Below are 17920 nucleotides of genomic sequence, written 5' to 3' on the forward strand. Positions count from 1 at the left end.
GTTCATCTAATCAAATTATTTAATGAACTCCCACTCAGATAGACATCCCTCTAGTCATCTAAGTGAAACATGATCCGAGTCAACTAGGCCATGTCCGATCATCATGTGAGACGGACTAGTCAACATCGGTGAACATCTTCATGTTGATCGTATCTTCTATACGACTCATGCTCGACCTTTCGGTCTTCCGTGTTCCGAGGCCATGTCTGTATATGCTAGGCTCGTCAAGTCAACCTAAGTGTATTGCGTGTGTAAATCTAGCTTACACCCGTTGTATTCGAACGTTAGAATCTATCACACCCGATCATCACGTGGTGCTTCAAAACAACGAACCATCGCAATGGTTCATAGTTAGGGGGAACACTTTCTTGAAATTATTACGAGGGATCATCTTATTTAAGCTACCGTTGTTCTAAGCAAATAAGATGTAAAACATGATAAACATCACATGCAATCAAATAGTGACATGATATGGCCAATATCATTTGCTCCTTTTGATCTCCATCTTCGGGGCTCCATGATCATTGTTGTCACTGGCATGCCACCATGATCTCCATCATCGTGTCTTCTTGAAGTTGTCTCGTCATCTATTACTTCTACTACTATGGCTAACGCTTTAGCAATAAAGTAAAGTAATTACATGATGTTTATGTTGACACGTAGGTCATAAATAAAGACAACTCCTATGGCTCCTGCCGGTTGTCATACTCATCGACATGCAAGTCGTGATTCCTATTACAAGAACATGATCAATCTCATACATCACATATATCATTCATCACATCCTTTTGGCCGTATCACATCACACGACACATGCTGCAAAAACAAGTTAGACGTCCTCTAATTGTTGTTGCAAGTTTTTACGTGGCTGCAATAGGTTTCTAGCAAGAACGTTTCTTACCTACGCCAAAACCACAACGTGATATGCCAATTTCTATTTACCCTTCATAAGGACCCTTTTCATCAAATTCGATCCGACTAAAGTGGGAGAGATAGACACCCGCTAGCCACCTTATGCAACTAGTGCATGTCAGTCGGTGGAACCTGTCTCATGTAAGAGTACGTGTAAGGTCGGTCTGGGCCGCTTCATCCCACGATGCCGCCGAATCAATATAAGACTAGTAACGGCAAGTAAATTGACAAAATCGACGCCCACAACAACTTGTGTTCTACTCGTGCATAGAAACTACGCATAGACCTAGCTCATGATGCCACTATTGGGGATCGTAGCAGAAATTTAAAATTTTCTACGCATCACCAAGATCAATCTATGGAGTAATCTAGCAACGAGGGGAAGGGGAGTGCATCTACATACCCATGTAGATCGCTAAGCGGAAGCGTTGCAAGAACGCGGATGAAGGAGTCGTACTCGCAGCGATTCAGATCGCGGTTGATTCCGACCTAAGCGCCGAACAACGGTGATTCCGCGTTCAACACACGTGCAACCCGGTGACGTCTCCCACGCCTTGATCCAGCAAGGGGAGAAGGAGAGGTTGGGGAAGACTCCATCTAGCAGCAGCACAATGGCGTGGTGGTGAAGGAGGAGCGTGGCAATCCTGCAGGGCTTCGCCAAGCACCGCGGGAGAAGAGGAGGACTTGGGAGGAGGGGAGGGCTGCGCCAGAACTTGGGTGTGGCTGCCCTCCCACCCCCCACATATATATAGGGGCAAGGGAGAGGGGGGGCCCCCTCAGATCCAATCTGGGGCGGCGGCCAGGGGGGTTGCCTTGCCCCCCAAGGCAAGGGGGGCGCCCCCCTTTATGGTTCCCCCAAACCCTAGGCGCATGGGCCCTAGGGGGGGAGGCGTCCAGCCCACTAATGGGCTGGTCCCTCTCCACACACAGCCCATAGGGCCCTCCGGGGCAGGTGGACCCTCTCGGTGGACCCCCGGAACCCCTTCGGTGGTCCCGATACAATACCGGCAACCCCCCGAATTATTCCGGTGACCGTATGATGACTTCCCATATATAAATCTTTACCTCCGGACCATTCCGGAACTCCTCGTGACGTCCGGGATCTCATCCGGGACTCCGAACAACATTCGGTAACCACGTACATCTATTCCCTATAACCCTAGCTGAAGGAAATATGCCCTAGAGGCAATAATAAAGTTATTATTTATTTCCTTATATCATGATAAATGTTTATTATTCATGCTAGAATTGTATTAACCGGAAACATAATACATGTGTGAATACATAGACAAACATAGTGTCACTAGTATGCCTCTACTTTACTAGCTCGTTGATCGAAGATGGTTAAGATTCCTAACCATAGACATGAGTTGTCATTTGATTAACGGGATCACATCATTAGGAGAATGATGTGATTGACTTGACCCATTTCGTTAGCTTAGCACTTGACGTTTAGTTTGTTGCTATTGCTTTCTTCATGACTTATACATGTTCCTATGACTATGAGATTATGCAACTCCCGTTTACCAGAGGAACACTTTGTGTGCTACCAAACGTCACAACATAACTGGGTGATTATAAAGGTGCTTACAGGTGTCTCCGAAGGTACTTGTTGGGTTGGCGTATTTCGAGATTAGGATTTGTCACTCCGATTGTCGGAGAGGTATCTTTGGGCCCTCTCGGTAATGCACATCACATAAGCCTTACAAGCATTGCAACTAATAAGTTAGCTGCGAGATGATGTATTACGGAACGAGTAAAGAGACTTGCCGGTAACAAGATTGAACTAGGTATTGAGATACCGGCGATCAAATCTCGGGCAAGTAACATACTGATGACAAAGGGAACAACGTATGTTGTTATGCGGTCTGACCGATAAAAGATCTTCGTAGAATATGTAGGAGCCCATATGAGCATCCAGGTTCCGCTATTGGTTATTGACCGGAGACGTGTCTTGGTCATGTCTACATTGTTCTCGAACCCGTAGGGTCCGCACGATTAACATTACGATGACAGTTTCATTATGAGTTTATATATTTTGATGTACCGAAGGTTGTTCGGAGTCCCGGATATGATCATGATGAACCAATTAGTGAGGAAGCTAATGATAATGATCATGAAACTTCAGATCAAGTTACTACCGAACCTCGTAGATCAACCAGAGTAAGATCCGCACCATAGTGGTACGGTAATCCTGTTCTGGAAGTCATGCTACTAGATCATGATGAACCTACGAACTATGAAGAAGCGATGGTGAGCCCAGATTCCGCAAAATGGCTAGAAGCCATGAAATCTGAGATGGGATCCATGTATGAGAACAAAGTGTGGATTTGGTTGACTTGCCCGTTGATCGGCAAGCAATTGAGAATAAATGGATCTTCAAGAAGAAGACTGACGCTGACGGTAATGTTACTGTCTATAAAGCTCGACTTGTTGCAAAAGGTTTTCGATAAGTTCAAGGGATTGACTACGATGAGACCTTCTCACCTGTAGCGATGCTTAAGTCTGTCTGAATCATGTTAGCAATTGCCTCATTTTATGATTACGAAATTTGGCAAATGGATGTCAAAACTGCATTCCTGGATGGATTTCTGGAAGAAGAGTTGTATATGATGCAACCAGAAGGTTTTGTCGATTCAAAGGGAGCTAACAAAGTGTGCAAGCTCCAGCGATCCATTTATGGACTGGTGCAAGCCTCTCGGAGTTGGAATAAACGCTTTGATAGTGTGATCAAAGCATTTGGTTTTGTACAGACTTTTGGAGAAGCCTGTATTTACAAGAAAGTGAGTGGGAGCTCTGTAGCATTTCTGATATTATATGTGGATGACATATTATTGATTGGAAATAATATAGAATTTCTGGATAGCATAAAGGGATACTTGAATAAGAGTTTTTCAATGAAAGACCTCGGTGAAGCTGCTTACATATTGGGCATTAAGATCTATAAAGATAGATCAAGACGCTTAATTGGACTTTCACAAAGCACATACCTTGACAAGGTTTTGAAAAGGTTCAAAATGGATCAAGCAAAGAAAGGGTTCTTGCCTGTGTTACAAGGTGTGAAGTTGAGTAAGACTCAATGTCCGACCACCGCAGAAGATAGAGAGAAAATGAAAGATGTTCCCTATGCTTCAGCCATAGGCTCTATCATGTATGCAATGTTGTGTACCAGATCTGATGTGTGCCTTGCTATAAGTCTAGCAGGGACGTACCAAAGTAATCCAGGAGTGGATCTGGACAGCGGTCAAGAACATCCTAAAATACCTAAAAAGGACTAAGGATATGTTTCTCGTATATGGAGGTGACAAAGAGCTCATCGTAAATGGTTACGTTGATGCAAGCTTTGACACTGATCCGGACGATTCTAAATCGCAAACCGGATACGTATTTTTACTAAACGGAGGAGCTGTCAGTTGGTGCAGTTCAAAACAAAGCGCCATGGCGGGATCTACATGTGAAGCAGAGTACATAGCTGCTTCGGAAGCAGCAAATGAAGGAGTCTGGATGAAGGAGTTCATATCCGATCTAGGTGTCATACCTAGTGCATCGGGTCCAATGAAAATCTTTTGTGACAATACTGGTGCAATTGCCTTGGCAAAGGAATCCAGATTTCACAAGAGAACCAAGCACATCAAGAGACGCTTCAATTCCATTCGGGATTTAGTCCAAGTGGGAGACATAGAAATTTGCAAGATACATACGGATCTGAATGTTGCAGACCCGCTGACTAAGCCTCTTCCACGAGCAAAACATGATCAGCACCAAGACTCCATGGGTGTTAGAATCATTACTGTGTAATCTAGATTATTGACTCTAGTGCAAGTGGGAGACTAAAGAAAATATGCCCTAGAGGCAATAATAAAGTTATTGTTTATTTCCTTATATCATGATAAATGTTTATTATTCATGCTAGAATTGTATTAACCGGAAACATAATACATGTGTGAATACATAGACAAACATAGTGTCACTAGTATGCCTCTACTTGACTAGCTCGTTGATCGAAGATGGTTAAGTTTCCTAACCATAGACATGAGTTGTCATTTGATTAACGTGATCACATCATTAGGAGAATGATGTGATTGACTTGACCCATTTCGTTAGCTTAGCACTTGATCATTTAGTTTGTTGCTATTGCTTTCTTCATGACTTATACATGTTCCTATGACTATGAGATTATGCAACTCCCGTTTACCGGAGGAACACTTTGTGTGCTACCAAACGTCACAACGTAACTGGGTGATTATAAAGGTGCTCTACAGGTGTCTCCGAAGGTACTTGTTGGGTTGGCGTATTTCGAGATTAGGATTTGTCACTCCGATTGTCGGAGAGGTATCTCTAGGCCCTCTCGGTAATGCACATCACATAAGCATTGCAACTAATAAGTTAGCTGCGAGATGATGTATTACGAAACGAGTAAAGAGACTTGCCGGTAACGAGATTGAACTAGGTATTGAGATACCGACGATCAAATCTCGGGCAAGTAACATACTGATGACAAAGGGAACAACGTATGTTGTTATGCGCTCTGAACGATAAAAGATCTTCATAGAATATGTAGGAGCCAATATGAGCATCCAGGTTCCGCTATTGGTTATTGATCGGAGACGTGTCTCGGTCATGTCTACATTGTTCTCGAACCAGTAGGGTCCGCACGCTTAACGTTACGATGACAGTTTCATTATGAGTTTATATATTTTGATGTACCGAAGGTTGTTCGGAGTCCCGGATATGATCACGGACATGACGAGGAGTCTCGAAATGGTCGAGACATAAAGATTGATATATTGGGCGGCTATATTCGGACACCGGAAGTGTTTCGGGTGATTTTGGAGAAAATCGGAGTGCCGGAAGGGTTACCGGAACCCCCCGGGGAAGTATTGGGCCTTAGTGGGCCTGAGGGGAGAGAGAGGGCATCAACCCAGGAGGTGGCGCGCCCCCTCCCATGGGGAGGCCGAATTGGACTAGGGGAGGGGGGCGCGGCCCCTCTTTCCCTCTCCCTCTCTTTCCTTCCCCCTTCTCTCTTCCTAGTTGGACTAGGAAAGGGGAGTCCTACTCCTACTAGGAGGAGGACTCCCCCCTCCTTGGCGCGCCCCAAGGGCCGGCCGGCCTCTCCCCCTTGCTCCTTTATATACAGGGGCAGGGGGGCACCTCTAGACACACAAGTTCATCTTGGTGATCGTTCTCTTAGCCGTGTGCGGTGCCCCCCTCCACCATAATCCTCGATAATATTGTAGCGGTGCTTAGGTGAAGCCCTGCGATGGTAGAACATCAAGATCGTCACCACGCCGTCGTGCTGACGGAACTCTTCCCCGACACTTTGCTGGATCGGAGTCCGGGGATCGTCATCGAGCTGAACGTGTGCTAGAACTCGGAGGTGCCGTAGTTTCGGTGCTTGATCGGTCGGGCCGTGAAGACGTACGACTACATCAACCGCGTTGTGCTAACGCTTCCGCTTCCGGTCTACGAGGGTATGTAGACAACACTCTCCCCTCTCGTTGTTATGCATCACCATGATCTTGTGTGTGCGTAGGAATTTTTTTGAAATTACTGCGTTCCCCAACACTAGCGTCATCGAACCTTAAGTGTGTAGACCCTACGGGCTCGGGAGTCATGCAGCATGGCCGAGACAACTCTCCGGTCAATAACTAACAGCGGGATCTGGATACCCATGTTGGTTCCCACATGCTCCACGATGATCTCATCGGATGAACCACGATGTCAAGGATTCGATCAATCCTGTATACAATTCCCTTTGTCTATCGGTACGATACTTGCCCGAGATTCGATCGTCGCTATCCCGATACCTTGTTCAATCTCGTTACTGGCAAGTCTCTTTACTTGTTCCGTAACACATCATCCCGTGATCAACTCCTTGGTCACATTGTGCACATTATGATGATGTCCTACCGAGTGGGCCCAGAGATACCTCTCCGTTACACGGAGTGACAAATCCCAGTCTCGATTCGTGCCAACCCAACAGACACTTTCGGAGATACCCGTAGTGCAGCTTTATAGCCACCCAGTTACGTTGTGACGTTTGGCACACCCAAGGCACTCCTACGGTATCCGGGAGTTGCACAATCTCATGGTCTAAGGAATTGATACTTGACATTAGAAAAGCTTTAGCATACGAACTACACGATCTTGTGCTAGGCTTAGGATTGGGTCTTGTCCATCACATCATTCTCCTAATGATGTGATCCCGTTATCAACGACATCCAATGTCCATGGTCAGGAAACCGTAACCATCTATTGATCAACGAGCTAGTCAACTAGAGGCTTACTAGGGACATGTTGTTGTCCATTTATCCACACATGTATCTGAGTTTCCTATCAATACAATTCTAGCATGGATAATAAACGATTATCATGAACAATGAAATATAATATAATAATAACTAATTTATTATTGCCTCTAGGGCATATTTCCAACACTCCTTCCTTCCTTGACGTGGGGTCCAAGTCCATCGGGTGGCTTTCGTTCCAAAAATAACTTCTCTAGTTGATTTTGTTCTGTTTCGACTCCGTCTGATATTCCTTTTCTTCAAAACGCTGAAATAGGCATAAAATAACAAGTCTTGGCTGGGCCTCCGGTTAATAGGTTAGTCCCGAAAGTAATATAAAAGTGGATAATAAGGCCCAATATTGCCCAAAACAGTAGATAATATAGCATGGAGCAATCAAAAATTATAGATATGTTGAAGACGTATCACCTCTGCACAAAGAAACATCAACCAAGAAGTAAAAATACAATCAAGACCGAATGATCCTCTGAACTTGACACCAACGCTCGTCACCTACCTCTGGCGCCACCACAGCAGCCACCAAAGAAAATTTGACAGATCACCTCCTCACCCGATCTCGACGCGGCTTCATCGCCGATATGCAGCTTTCCGACCTCCAAGGTGGCTCACTGAAAGTGAAACCATTACCGTTGAACGAATCAAACCGGGGCAACACCCTGGTCACGCCATCTAGCGCCATATCTGACACCTTCACACGACTAAGACGTCGAAGGAGTAAACCATACCTGCCATCCACGAACCACGAATGCAGCACACGGTCCACCATCTTTCAAATGTCGTCGATGCGGACCACAATCTGCATCCGCTCCTGGACTACATCCCAACCTCTGCGTCGGCGCTGGAGTAAACACCGTCGAAACGCGGAGCCCGAGGACACAGGTCCACCACGAGGATAACGTCGTCGCCACATCATCCTTGCTTTAATAGACTGGTTTTTAAATTCATTCCTAATCATAGGACCGATCGCCTCGTCAGGAAAGGATCTGAAGAACTTTATTCAGGCCGCCATCGTAGTCGTCGAAATCAAGACGATGAACAACTTAAAACACCCAGACTACAAAGGCCTAAAAATAATTCACGCGCATGGATTCGGTGCCCCCCTCACCGTCGACCACTGAGGTCATTTGCGGAGGGGAGCCACCGAAGGGTGGCGCTGAAAGATTGGCATCCTCTGGCGGCTAGGGGCAGCCGCCAGGCACCCACAGGAAAGAGCGACCGCGGGTTTGCCAAGGCCGGTTTATAGATACTCTAGCGCATGCTAGCTTGCCAGCTTATCCTCCCATCGACTGACATTAATTTAGGCGATCTCACTCGTCTCAGATTAATCTTAGCCGCTACGTTAGCCAGCCGTGGGGACGGACGACCGCCACCCAACATTTCGCACGACGATTTCAATGCCAATGCGATATGCACGTGCTTCGACGTAGTGCGTACTACCTCTGGATAACCACCGCTGTGCAACGGAAGAGCAGGATTATTAACACTGCCGTCGGGTGCCCCAGGGAGCGGCGCCGCCGCCGGGGAGCTGGAGCCAAGGTGACCAATGGGCGATACGGCGGGGCCGAATGATTGTCCGAAACGTCCGTGGTCGCTGGATCATTGCCCAAATAATTCACGACAGATCCACGATCCAGCACGCGGATATCCCACATGGCCTCGTCTCCGCCCGGTCAACCACCCCAGTTAACAATCCCCAGCACTGATACGCTCAGGTTACAGTTACGGCGCGCATCAATACGTACACTTGGGCACCTTTTGATCGGCGGCGAGCCTATAAATTCGCACCCGCCCTGCTGCATTTTCACTCACACTGACTACTCAAACGCACAGCAAGCGCTTGCAGAGAAGCCATAGAGCTGCCCGAGATCGGTTCCAGCACCAGGCGCCGCAGGCCGCAGAACAAGTTCGAGAGCTAGAAATGGCGCCGGCTTCGTCGTTCCCGATCATCGACATGGGGCTGCTGGCCGGGGAGGAGCGACCCGCGGCCATGGACCTGCTGCATGACGCATGCGAGAACTGGGGATTCTTCCAGGTGAATACGCTGGATCATGAACGAGCTGCATGAATAGTTTCGTGCCGTTCTTGTTGACTTGTACGTTGATTTTGCTTTGCTCTTGTGTGGTGCGTGCGCGCGTGCAGGTCCTGGACCACGGCATCTCGACGGAGCTGATGGACGAGGTGGAGAAGATGACCAAGGGGCACTACAAGAGGGTGCGCGAGCAGAGGTTCCTCGAGTTCGCGAGCAAGACGCTGCAGGACGGCGGCAGGGCGGCGGAGAACCTGGACTGGGAGAGCACCTTCTTCGTGCGCCACCTCCCGGAGCCCAACATCGCCGAGATACCTGACCTCGACGACGACTACCGGCGGGTGATGAAGCAGTTCGCGTCGGAGCTGGAGAGGCTGGCGGAGCGGCTGCTGGACCTGCTCTGCGAGAACCTCGGCCTCGATAAAGGGTACCTCACGCGCGCGTTCCGGGGCTCCAACGGCGCCCCCACCTTCGGCACCAAGGTCAGCAGCTACCCGCCGTGCCCGCGCCCGGACCTCGTCAAGGGCCTCCGCGCCCACACCGACGCCGGCGGCATCATCCTGCTCTTCCAGGACGACCGCGTCGGCGGGCTCCAGCTGCTCAGGGGCGGCGAGTGGGTGGACGTGCCGCCCACGCGCCACTCCATCGTGGTCAACCTGGGCGACCAGCTGGAGGTGATCACCAACGGCAGGTACAAGAGCGTGGTCCACCGCGTGGTCGCGCAGGCCGACGGCAACCGGATGTCCATCGCCTCCTTCTACAACCCGGCTGGCGACGCGGTGATCTTCCCGGCGCCGGCGCTGGTGGAGGCGGAGGCGGCGGGCGGGGCGTACCCCAGGTTCGTGTTCGAGGACTACATGAAGCTGTACGTGCGCCACAAGTTCGAGGACAAGGAGCCCAGGTTCGAGGCCTTCAAGTCCATGGACAGCCACAGCTCCAACCTCATCGCCACCGCTTAGACCCAACAACTACGTACTACGCCCTTGCTCTGCTCTCCGAACGTGGCCTCGGTCAATGGTTGAGGACGATGGCACATAGGATGCTCCAGAGTTTGTACGTACGTACGTACTAAACCACTGGCTGCTGTTTGGTGCCGAATAAACGAGCCTGCTGGCTTGTGTGCTACGCCTAGCTAGGAGGATATGTAGGAGGAGTGTTTGTCATTTTCGCTGTGTTGTGCTGCTTCCGACCAGCATGAGAGCTGTACTGTTCTGTGTCTGTTCTTATTCCCACGGGCATCGTATCGATTGTCAATTTTAATATTTACGCGCTGCCTCCTTGTGTGAGGGTACTACAGCTTCTACCACTGCGCTGGTTGGCGCGTGTGGCAGCATCACGCCAACACGACAGCATCGCGGCGAACTGAATTTTTACTTGCCTCTTTGGCGTGCGAGAAGAGACATGCCACCACTTGTGTTATTCGAGAACATTGCCAATATTTTCTGCGTCAGGCTTGCCGATCGACCGCATTATGTAGTGCAGTGTGCACAACGGTGCCGGAATTATTACTCTTCCCAGAGGTGGTCACCCCTTTTCTCGCGCTAAGAAAGCCTAGGGCCGTACTTCCGTACCCAAAAATGCTAAACTCACCGACATTTTACTTGCTTTTACGGGGCATAGCGTAATAGGACGGGCGTGGATGTACTGTTTGTAGTGCTTCCTTTCGCCGGACTTTGAGCATCTACAACGGCAACTCACAAATGTGCCCCCTCTATATTTCTCCGTGGACAGCAACCGGTCATCCCTGGCTTCTTCATGTCCGCAACCGTCCCTCACAAATCCATGCTATCCATGCAACGTGATCAACTTACTTAGATAGAAAAAAAAACTTACTTAGATAGAACTTGAACATAAAAATAGCAAACATATATGTTGGGGATAACAAATTTCGTCCGGACACAAAATGTTCATCATCACCTAGGTACAATAAGCATAGACGATAGATAAACTAGAATATTTTAAATATCAAATTTCTAGTATTCTTTTGAGAAGGATGCACATTTTTCTAAATTTCAAACATTAGAACAAAGAAAAAAGAGAAAAGAAAAAAAGTAGATAGAGCTGTAAAAGAAAACAACGGTTTAGGAACTTCTATAAGGACCCAAAACTTGTCGGTAACCTTCAAGAAGGTTCCTAAAACCGTTCAGTGCGGTCATTTCACCTTGATTTTTAATGGGCCACACTAGTCGAGCGATCGCTATAAAAACGATTGTTATCAACGATATATAGTAGTTGTGAGCATCTGCCCTCGTTTTGACTAGATCACTAATTAAGGGGCACGGCTTGCAAAGGCCACTCCACCTTTTTTAAGTGTTGACATGTGAACAAAGCATGTGCGACTCTTATTGCAACTGGGTGTTTTTTCAATAGATTTGTTTTTTCATAATGTTTTGTGTCTTGAACCGTGCATCCAAATCACAAACCGTTTTTACCGTCGGATTTCTCGCGTCGATATCTTTGAAACTGAATCTCATGTTAATAGGTTTCGATGATCTTTTTCACTAAAAACCAAACAAGGGACAAATACCCAAAAGGCGGAAATAAAAAAACAAAACACAAAATAACGAAACTGAGAAGGTAGGTCTAAACAAAAAAAAATAGCAAGAATCTGGAAGCACAATTGTGCTTTTTTCACTTTTTTTAGAAGCACATCGCATGCTTTTCTTTTTTGGAAAGCATAGTTACGCTACTCGTGGAAACAGAGACTATGCTTTTCCCTTTTCAAGGAAGCACTATTGTTCTTCTTGTGGAAACACATATTACACTTTTTCTTTTTGCGGGAAAGCACAACTGCCCTTCTGATGGAAGCACAATTGTGTTTTTCCATTTAAGTAATCACAACTGTGATCCTCGTGTAAGCACATGCTCTGTTTTTTCTTTTTCGAGAAGCACACATTATGCTTCTTAGAGAAGCACACATCGTGCTTCACGTGGAAACTCATTGCTTTCTAAAAAAAATACCTGCAAAACCTTGGAAAAATCAGACAAAAACCAAAAAAGCCAAAAAAATCTTCTAAAATCCAAAAACGTGTATATAAAAAAGAAATGCATAGGAAGCGCCCAATACGCGACACGTGGCGACAGCTTACACACTAAAGTTTACCCTTGCGACAGACCGTTAATTAGTTGCATCCTCGTTTTGAACATTGTCTTCGGATTTTCCAACTCCGCGCATAGACGACGAGCGAGCGACCACACGCGTAGCCCCCGCCTCCCCCGCTGCGTACATGTGGGCCGACGCAACTAGCTCATGTCCGGTTTTGGAAAGGTTCTAGAACCTTCCCAAACCTGTTTATTTCTTGTTATATCTTTCAGTTTTTTCTTTTTTCCTTTTTTTCCTTTATCATTTCATTTTCTTATTTTTCCTTTTTCCCTTTGAAGATTTCATGAACATCTTATGAAAACCAAGAGCATTTTTTCAGATCGGTGAACATTTCTTGAAATTTGAACATTTTTTCAAATTGCAGTGAGCATTTTTGAATTCTAGATTTGTTATTGGAATAAAAAACATACTTTTTGGCATTTTCAAGCATTTTTTAAATTCGTGAACATTTTTTATAACTATATGAATACACAATCATTTTTTCTTGAAACCCTGAACATTTTTTGTATCCTTAAGCATTGATCATTTCCAGGACTTTTTTTCAAATCATGAACATTTTTTTGAATTCACAAACATCTTTTTGAAATCTCACAACTTTTTTGAAATCCTAGATTATTTCAATAAAGGTAAAGGAAAAAGACTGAAAACGGAAAAAAGAAAAGAAAAAAAAACAAAGTGGCTTCCCGCCCTGCTCATGGGCCAGTTTATGAGGGCGCGTTCTTTTCTTGTTTCTGTCGCGCTGGTCCCGTCATCATCTTTCCATTGGCGAGATTTACTCGGAAAAAAAAACCATTGGCGATATCACCAACAAAAAAAAGGAAAAGGCTGTCATGACCAGTACAGTGGGCACCAACGAGACCAAGGGCTATGACCTTGGGGCCCCAGCAAACGCCGAAACAGGCGGGCAGGAGGAGAAGAAGACGTTGACGAGTGGGCCAGGCAGCGAATGAGAGCGTGTGTGTGAGTTGGCCTACGTGCCGGGCAAGTATATTATGAGGCGTGCGTTAGCAAGTGAAGGTATCGAGAATTATTGTAACCGAATATTCTCTCGAGAAGCTGATCTTCTCCGGCCTCCTCCTTCTCCTCCCTGCTACCTACTCCTCCTTCCCCAGATCTAGATCGGACCCATTACAGTTGGTATCAGAGGTCAGCCGACCTGGAGACGGCGTACCCCCGACCGCGCTACACCACCAAGCAGGCGCTCAAGACGGCGGCGATGGAGGAGCAACTCGTGGCGTTGATCCAGTCGGTCAAGGAGGGTCGCGCCGCCAACGATGACAAGCTGGAGGCGATCCAGCAGTCGCTGGAGCTCTGGCGACCGGCGGTCCAGAACCTGCAAGGTCAGATCGACGAGCTCCGAACTCAAGTGGGTCGGATCGCGCTGCATCCCGTTCTCGCGGATCCGGCGGCCACCGAGGAAAAGAGACCGCACGGGCGTCACCGCCTGCCGTGTCGGAGCACTCAGGGCCAAGTGGCCACGGCGAGATCGACGACTCCGGGGGCTTGGTTCACTGGGTGGTCACCACCCTGGTACCGCCTCCGGTCAAGGGTGCATTACCTTCTTCCTTCTCGGCTAATCCAGTACAAGGGGATCTGGAGTTGGTTCGTGGGTCGACGAGTGAGGGGCCGCAACATCACACCCAGCACGCGTCGCTCGCGCATTGGGCTTTGCCCAAGCTTGATTTTCCACAATTCGATGGGGATAACCCTCAATTCTGGAAAACTAAGTGCGAGAAGTATTTTGATGTCTATGGAGTCAGTAAGGATGTGTGGGTGCGGGTGGCGACCCTGCACTTCACGGGTAACGCTGCTAGATGGCTGCAATTGTATGAGTCGGGGATGAAAAACATAGAGTGGGAAGGGCTGTGTGCTACACTCTGTAGCAAATTCGGACGCGACCAATATCAGGCGCAACTCCGTCAATTTGCTCAGTTATCACAGACGGGTTCGGTGTCGGATTACATGACACAGTTTGAGGAGTTGACGCATAATCTGCTAGCTCACAATCCTGGGTTTGATCCACTGTATTTTACTACCAAGTTCTTAGATGGGTTGCATTCAGATGTTCGATCTGGTGTAGTTTTGCACCGTCCGAACGACCTCGATGCTGCCTATTCCTTGTCTCTGTTACAGGAGGAGCTGTTGGAAGGACAGCCACGACGCGATTATCGGCGACAGGAGCAGTCGCCGGCGCGGGGCCAGCCACGTCTGGTGCTGGCGCCACCGCCCCAGAGAGCCTTGTTGCCTGCGCCACCAGCAGCAGCAGAAGATCATCGGGGGTTGGATGGAGCCCGGGGGGCGGAACGACGGCCTGAACAACCACCGGCTCGTGGCGAGGATCGAGTCGCAGCACTGAGAAACTATCGCAGAGCCCGGGGGCTTTGTTTCAAGTGCGGGGAGAGATGGGGGCAAGGCCACCAATGCGCCCCCACTGTTCAACTGCACATTGTCGAGGAACTGCTGGAACTGTTGCAGGAAGAAGAAGCTGAGTGCCAAGAGCAAAACCCTGAACCTGAGGAAGAGCAGCTGATGTCTATATCTAAACTGGCCACCACAGGGCAGATGACACCGAGGACGGTACGACTGCTGGGTCACATTGATGAACAAGAGGTGCTGATATTGGTGGACTCGGGGAGCTCGCATAGCTTTATCAGTGAGGCAATTGCGGGCAAGTTTCCAGATCGTGTTCGGGCAATGGCTCCGGTGTCAGTCAAGATAGCAGATGGGGGACTGCTCTCGTGTTCAGGTTACATTCCCCAGTGCAAATGGGAGGTGCAAGGACAGGAATTCTCCACGGACTTGCGGGTGCTATCCTTAGGCTGTTATGACATGGTGATAGGTATGGATTGACTTGAGAGCTGTGGACCTATGATGGTGGATTGGGTGCGCAAGACACTGACATTTCAGCACGAGGGGGATACAGTGTTGCTGCAAGGGCTATGTCCGAAGATGCAACAACCAGCCCAGATTTCCCTATCCCAGTTGGAAGAAATGGAACGAAATGACTCTATTGTGCATGTGGTGTTGCTTTACACGAGTGAAGTCGAGGACCAGTTTCTGTGTGGATTTTCACCATCTGAACACGATTACAGTGAAGTCCAGCTATCCTATGCCAGTCATTGATGAGCTGCTCGATGAGCTCGCAGGATCACGTTGGTTTTCCAAGCTAGATTTGCGAGCGGGGTACCACCAAATCCGGCTCGTGCCTGAAGATGAACACAAAACAGTGTTCAAGATGCATCAAGGGCATTTCCAATTCCGTGTGCTTCCATACGGAGTGACAGGGGGCCCTCCCACTTTCCAAGGAGGGATGAACACGGTCCTGGCCCCACTCCTGCGACATGGTGTATTGGTGTTCATGGATGACATCTTAATGCATTCGGTGACCTTGGAGGAGCATGCACAACTTTTGGAGCAAGTTCTGTGCCGACTGGATCAACATAAATTGTACGCGAAACGATCCAAGTGCACGTTTGCACAGCCGAAGATCCATTACTTGGGGCACGTGATTAGTCAAGAAGGGGTAGCCACTGACGACAGCAAAGTACAAGCAGTCTAGGAATGGCCAGTTCCAGAAACAGTCAAGGAATTATGAGGGTTTTTGGGTCTTGCCGGTTACTATCGCAAGTTCGTCAGAAACTTTGGGGTGCTAAGCAAACCGCTCACTGATTTGCTACGCAAAGGTGTTGTTTTCGTGTGGACACCGACGACAGATGCTGCGTTTGGTGCACTCAAGAAAGCACTCATGGAAGCACCAGTGCTCGCATTGCCAGATTTTACCAAAACATTCATGGTGGAGACGGATGCGAGCGCACTGGGGATAGGGGCTGTGCTAATGCACGATTTTCACCCGATTGCATACCTGAGCAAAGCGTTGGCACCCAGGAACTTGGGACTCTCAGCTTATGAGAAAGAGTGCCTGGCGCTGCTGCTGGCAATTGATCATTGGCGCCCGTACTTGCAGCATGCTGAATTCGTCGTCAGGACGGATCAAAAGAGTCTTTTGCACCTTACGGACCAGCGGCTTAATACCCCAATTCAGCAACGTGCCTTCACTAAGTTAGTGGGATTGTAGTTCACAATCCAGTACAAAGCTGGGATGCTGAACCGAGCTGCAGATGCCTTGTCTCGTCGGACCCACGTGGAAGAACCATCCCTGTCAGCGTTGTCAGTGTGCAAACCAACATGGTTGTAAGCAGTTCGCTCCAGCTATCACGAGGATCAAGCGACCAAAGACCTTCTCCCGCATGGCAGTCAATCCTGACAGTGAGCCAGACTACAAACTTGTCAATGGCATTCTTTGGTTCAAAGGGCGTGTGTGGATTGGGGCCGACACAGAGACTCAAATGCACATCGTGCGAGCATTGCATGCCAGCGCAGTGGGGGGACATTCAGGGTTTCATGCAACGTACAACAGAGTGAAGTGCTTGTTCGCTTGGAAAGGATTGAAACAGCAAGTCAAGCAGTTTGTGCAACAGTGTATGACCTGTCAGCAAGCAAAAACAGAGCGCATCTCACCGGCTGGGCTATTACAGCCACTTCCCATTCCTCGGTGACCGTGGGCAGTGATATCCTTGGATTTCATTGAAGGACTGCCCAAGTCTGGGGGCTACAACACCATCTTGGTCGTGGTCGACAAATTCTCGAAGTATGCTCACTTTATCCCGCTTGCCCACCCCTTCACAGCGCTGGATGTGGCAAAAGTGTTCATGCAAGAGATCTACAAACTGCATGGACTACCACTGGGGATCATTTCAGATCGGGACCGGATCTTTACAAGTCAGGTATGGCAAGAGCTGTTCAGATTGTGCCGCACGGAGTTGAACATGAGTTCATCATATCACCCACAGACGGATGGGCAGACAGAGCGGGTGAATCAGTGTTTGGAAACATACTTGCGTTGCTCGGTGCACTCATGCCCGGGGAATTGGGCGCGATGGCTAGCTCTTGCAGAATACTGGTATAATACTTGCTTTCACTCGGCTCTGGGACGTACTCCATTCGAGGTGATCTATGGACACTTGCCCAGGGAGTTTGGCATCTCGCAAGTGGATGAGAGCACCGTTTCGGATCTGGCAGCCTGGCTACAAGAGCGGGAGGTTCTTATGGAGCACTTACAGCAACAACTTAAGAAAGCACAAGATAGGATGAAAGCCCAGGCGGACAAGCACCGCACGGATCGTTCATTCGCTGTGGGAGACAAGGTGCTGCTCAAACTCCAGCCCTTCATTCAGACTTCGGTAGCCAAGCGTCCATTCCAAAAGCTTGCGTTCCGGTACTATGGACCCTTCACGATCCAGGCCAAGATTGGTGCGACAGCATACCGTTTGAACCTGCCAGCCACCAGCAAGATCCATCCGGTGGTGCATGTTTCCTTGCTGAAACGAGCATTGGGAGCCACAGTTCCGGTAAGTGCTGCACTACCACCGACTAACACTGTCCTGCAGGCGGAACACGTGCCCACACGCATCCTGGACTGGAAGGGCGTCCAGAAGCTCGGCAAACATCAAACACGAGTGCTGGTGCAATGGGATGGCTTACCGTTGTCATTAGCAACATGGGAGGACCCGG

The 17920-nt window shown here is 48.5% G+C and overlaps 1 protein-coding gene across 1 annotated transcript; it reads left to right on the plus strand.

Moving 5' to 3' along the window:
* Positions 1-9009: 9009 nt before the first annotated feature.
* On the plus strand, positions 9010-10508 carry LOC123103934 (1-aminocyclopropane-1-carboxylate oxidase 1). The gene is made up of 2 exons (XM_044525634.1): positions 9010-9252; positions 9360-10508. The coding sequence occupies exons 1-2, from the start codon at positions 9139-9141 to the stop codon at positions 10203-10205; spliced, it is 960 nt and encodes a 319-aa protein (XP_044381569.1). The 5' UTR covers positions 9010-9138; the 3' UTR covers positions 10206-10508.
* The last annotated feature ends 7412 nt before the right edge of the window (positions 10509-17920 follow it).

This window comes from Triticum aestivum, chromosome 5A (assembly GCF_018294505.1).
Source record: "Triticum aestivum cultivar Chinese Spring chromosome 5A, IWGSC CS RefSeq v2.1, whole genome shotgun sequence".
Taxonomy (NCBI): Eukaryota; Viridiplantae; Streptophyta; class Magnoliopsida; order Poales; family Poaceae; genus Triticum; species Triticum aestivum.